This window comes from Notothenia rossii, assembly GCF_949606895.1.
Source record: "Notothenia rossii genome assembly, contig: scaffold_534, whole genome shotgun sequence".
In the NCBI taxonomy this organism is placed as follows: Eukaryota; Metazoa; Chordata; class Actinopteri; order Perciformes; family Nototheniidae; genus Notothenia; species Notothenia rossii.
The window spans coordinates 14812-19840 of NW_027640148.1; the positions used below are offsets into that span (position 1 = coordinate 14812).

The 5029-nt window shown below is 36.6% G+C and overlaps 1 protein-coding gene across 1 annotated transcript; it reads left to right on the forward strand.

Annotated features, from left to right (window-relative positions):
* The first annotated feature begins 307 nt into the window (after positions 1 to 307).
* Positions 308 to 2673, forward strand: LOC307027032 (uncharacterized protein). The gene is made up of 6 exons (XM_079695213.1): positions 308 to 441; positions 524 to 689; positions 815 to 907; positions 1238 to 1294; positions 2069 to 2185; positions 2279 to 2673. Exons 2-6 carry the CDS (start codon positions 528 to 530, stop codon positions 2306 to 2308), a joined length of 459 nt encoding a protein of 152 aa, XP_079551339.1. The 5' UTR covers positions 308 to 441; positions 524 to 527; the 3' UTR covers positions 2309 to 2673.
* The last annotated feature ends 2356 nt before the right edge of the window (positions 2674 to 5029 follow it).

Genomic DNA, 5029 nt, shown 5'->3' on the forward strand with positions numbered 1-5029 from the left:
TAGTACCTCAACGCCATAAGCTGTAATTTAATGGAAGAGTATTTCCCTTTTCTATATTAATGAACATACATAAGTCAAATACCCAGCTTTGACTGTTATAAATGCTTGTCAAATCATGTACGTGAACAGTGTGTGCGTGTGTGTGTGTGCGTGTGTGTGTGTGTGTGTGTGTGTGTGTGTGTGTGTGTGTGTGTGTGTGTGTGTGTGTGTGTGTGTGTGTGTGTGTGTGTGTGTGTGTGTGTGTGTGTGTGTGTGTGTGTGTGTGTGTGTGTGTGTGTGTGTGTGAGTGTGTGAGAATGTGCGTGGTGTGAGTGAGAAAGAGAGAAAAACAGAGCAGAGACAGAGCCACAGACAATTGGCGTGGCAGGTCATTTCCTTGTCAAACTTATTTGAGAAAGCAGAGAATTCAGGTCTGAATCAAGAGAAGAGAAGGGAGAAAAGGTAAGTTACTGAAAACCTCTAATTCAGGTCACCACGGTGACAAAAACAGTTTTGACATGTGTTGCTTTGATCTTGTCTACAGGACAATGAAGAAGACATTTCAATGCGATGAGTCCATGATCATCACCATTCCCATCGGGAGTCTGAGGGACGCCAGAGAGGGGCAACTGATGCCGGAGAAGTTTCACTGTGTGTACAAAGATCACTTCAAGGTCTTTGTTGTGAAAGGGAAACCTAAACCTCTTGGGGTAAGTTGACTTGTTTTACACAGGAAGTCTTGATCACAAAAGATTTCATAGTTTTATATTCACATTTCGACCTAAACACAAAACATGCATGATTGTAATGCGGTATTGTGTTGTTTTTTTGTCAGGCAGCCCAGGCCATCGCTGGTGTGTTCATTCTCGCGCTCGGGTTGGTTTACCCAGAAGGCTTTAGCCTGTTCTACACCCTACCAAGTGTTCTGGTAAATACAATTGCAAAACTACAATTATTCCCAATTCACTACTATATGTACCTTAGAACTTTAGATTAATTAAAGAATACAAATAAAAACGTTTCCTTTGCTATCTACTCAATCGTTCGAAGAGGACACTATATAACTGCAGATGTTCTTGTACTTCCTTTTGCTTTCTACCACATTTTAACTCCCCCCCTAAATAATAATATATATATAAAATAACATTTGTTCTTATTGTTTCTTATTTTTTTCTTGTAATCTGTTGCTATTCCACATTATTCAATAGTAGGCCTATATGTTGTGTATAATAATTTGCATTTTTCATCAACATCTTAGTTTTTGGTCTGTGGTATGCTGTCCTATGCAGCTGGACACTTTCCAAACATGCAAGTGGTAAGTTTTGAATAATTATCAAGTATTTTGTCCACTTGTCCACTCCAATCGTTGAATTATCCTCTAAAAATGAAGGCATGTATAGAGCGGGTGCAATATTCTGGATATATATTTGAAATGCTTCTTTAGGATGTTAAGTTTCTGACGTGTTTTGTCCAAACTTTTGCTTCATTTTTGTAAACAAGTTAAACAGGATTTGTTTCAGTTAAATGTAGGTTTGTTAATCCAAACCCACATTTTTATCTTTTGAATATGAAATATGGCCCTTGCAGATTACCTTTGAAAACATGAATTCCAAAGGATTTTCTTTGTAGAATTGGATGAAAAATGGAAAAAAGGTTTAATTATGTGAGGCATTCAATACGAATATGTTTTGTAAAAGTTTTTTGTTGTTTCCTGCAACAATAAGTGAACAATTGTTACGAACAAATTTGGATTTTAGGAACGTGTTTTGTAATTCTGTGTTTGAAAATGTACAGCTGGTCTGATTCTGCTTTTTTATTTATTTAATGTTTTGTTCCTGATTATCTTCTGTAACACCTACATTATTATGTATTTTTCAACTTCCAGACAAAGCTGTCGTTCTCCTGAACATCATCAGCTTCTTCTGGTGTATTGCGGCAGTTCTTCTCTGCATTCTGGCTTTATTTATGGATGGAATAATAGATGGTCGAAACAATGTAAGGGAAAACAAGCATTCATATTTTGTAAGTAACCTCTCTGAAATACAGATGTGTACTAACTTCCACCTCTGTATCAACCTCCTTTATACAGATCTATCAAGGCATCAAGGGACTGATTTTGACTCTGCTGGGCGTTGAAATGTTAACATCCCTCTTCTTGATCTACTGGTTGAGTCAGGCTGTATGCAGACATCATTTCAACACGCTGGTATGTCATTTTCATTAGAAACACTGCAAACCGCATACTGTCAGATGAACAAGATTAAATGTACTAAAAATGGCGATTCTCTTTTTTCCACAGCCCACAATACTGCTAAAACAAGGAGATTAAAATCATCAAAAGCCAACAACTAACCGCCTGATAACCTCTTCAGTGTCATACAATGAGAAATTACTCAAACCGCAGATAGCATGTGAATGAGCAACTTTTTTGATATAGATCACGTTTATTTTGTTCGTGTCCATGCACCTGGTTATTTTTTATTGTAACATCATTTTATAACAGAAGGCCATCGATCAAATAAAAGTACTGGTGTTATAAACTTCCTTTGATTTCTACCTTTTGTAGTTGTTGTGTTTCGACGAGTTGATATGATATTTGAAAACGTCTGGATTTGTAATCTTTATTTGCTATTGTCTGTTTTGCAAGTCACTTTGCAAAATTATTTTGGGGATAATAAAGCTGATTATTTTGTTTGTTCTTCCTTTATTTGTCTTCTACAACAAATTGGTTTAAACCAGATAACAGCTCAAATAACTTCTTGGTTTTAAGATCATAAACATACTTGAATAACCCCAAAATAATGAATATACATTTTGAATTTTTCAGATATTTCTTTTTAATTCGTTTTGTTGTTTGAACATTGATTTGCTGTGACATATTCCATTCATTTGAGAATTCATAATCAAATGGGGGAAATAGTGAGGGCATATACTGTAACAGTGTGAACCTACAGATCAACACCTTTTTCTACATGGTAAATAATATATGTAATGTTAATATTAATAAATAAAAAAGGAAACAATAAACAATTTGTATACGCTTAGATCTGTAACACACACACTGTTTCCTTACCTTACACTCTTTTTGTTTTTTGCCTATAATGAAGTAATAGCTGTGATACTATCATCATTGTTAGCACTGCTGCTAATACACTGCTATTATGATGGCATTTGTTTATTCTTTATTATTATTATTGTAATGTTTAATTTTTTTATTTTAATTTCTTGGCTGTTGTTTTTCATTTATTTAAGCTCAGCCCTTAGGTTGGATTATTTGAAGGGTTGGGTTCTGTTTTTTGTTGCTAAGTGTTACTAGCTATGTAAAACTGGGTGAACTACTTGTACAAATACATTTGAAACTAAATAAATAATAATAAATAAAAAATGTGTAATTGTCATGCAAAACCCAAAACATTATGCAACAAAGGGGATGGATCCTTATCAACTAAGTAGGGTTTATCGATACTCTAGTAAGAAAAAAACTTGCTTTTTGCAAACTTCTTTTAATAATTATGTGTCTTATTACTTGTTTTGTTTAAAATACTTAGCATTTCTACTTATTATTTTACACATCAGAAATAACATAAGAGTGAGATGTAGACCCCTGCTGGGGGCTGAGGATGTTTTTTGGTTTCAGTGACATGTGAAGCATTAGCCGCCACAAGGAGGAGTCAAACACACAAAATCAAGTGAAGCACATTCACTTTTAGTGCAGGATGTTTTCAACAACACAATCATTCGATATTAAATTCGTTGTTACTGTTATAACTATGTTGATGTTCGCAAAGCTGTAGGCTTATGTATTTTATTTAGCTATGAATTCAGAAGGTCACAGTAGTCTCAGATGGTAACGGGGATTATTTAAAACTTAAAAAATCAACCTCTGGTCATTTGTCAGGCTAGTCATCGCATGGAGGTCAGTCACGCTAAAAACAATCATCATCAGCAGCACATGAGGAAGGAGTGTACTCTTCCGCTATGGGACACTCCCTACAAACATGCAGCACCAATCACTTGCAAAAGTGAACAATTTCTTTAAAACTGTCTTCCCCTGTTGCTCACTCGGCTCAGTTGTCACGTCTACTTTTAGAAGCTGCTAGTTAGATATGTAACCGTACATATTAATTTCAACCTGTTTCCTGTGAGTAGTTTGTTGTGGATCACTTTCTCATGAGGAGCTGCCCTCCAGCCTGCGTCCTGCTATGGCGCCCGTGTACAGCGGGTCCACACCTTGAGCAAGGATGATGTGAATTACAGGAAGCATTTCCGAATGATAAACGAGCAGCAGGTTGAAGATATCACCATAGAGTTTTTCTACAGGCCGCACACGATAACGCTGCTGACATGCACGGTGCTCAGTCTGATGTATTTCGCCTTCGCAAGGTAAGTCGTTCACGGCTAGCGTTAGCTCGCTGGGTTAGCATAGTTAGCTAGCGCTCGGCTAACAGTGATGCTCTGGCAGCACCAGGTACACTAGCGAGCTACTCTTTTAAAGGATTTTCTTACTGAAAAATATATCAACACCCACATGAAGAAACTGGGATAAATATCAGTGATGGCTGCCTTCATTCTGCTGTCATTATTCGTCAACTTAAGCCAATAAAAATAGATGTTTGTCTTGTAATGCATTATTGAAGTACATCATGTCCTGTGCTGATATTGGCTACAACAATGTAACGATCTCAGGGACGATGTAACGTTACATTTACTGTGATTATCTGCTTTACAAGCTACATTTGGCTCTACAAATCTTTTACAGCTGATGCAAAACCCCCATGTTTGCTGTGTGAAACATCTTTACAGCTGTGGAGGGAATATAACACATATACTGCTTGTGAAATGGGCTGTTTAACATAACTGATGATATTTCTGTTTTCCCTGACTGCAGAGATGATGAAAATAAGGACAATAATCTCTGGGTGGGGCTGATTCTGGTCATCTCCTTCTTCCTTGTCATTAGTGTTTTGGCATTTCCTAACGGTGAGCAAAAAACGGAACCTGAAGTTATGTATTTTGTTAATACATAACTACAATACAGTCCCTCAGGTTT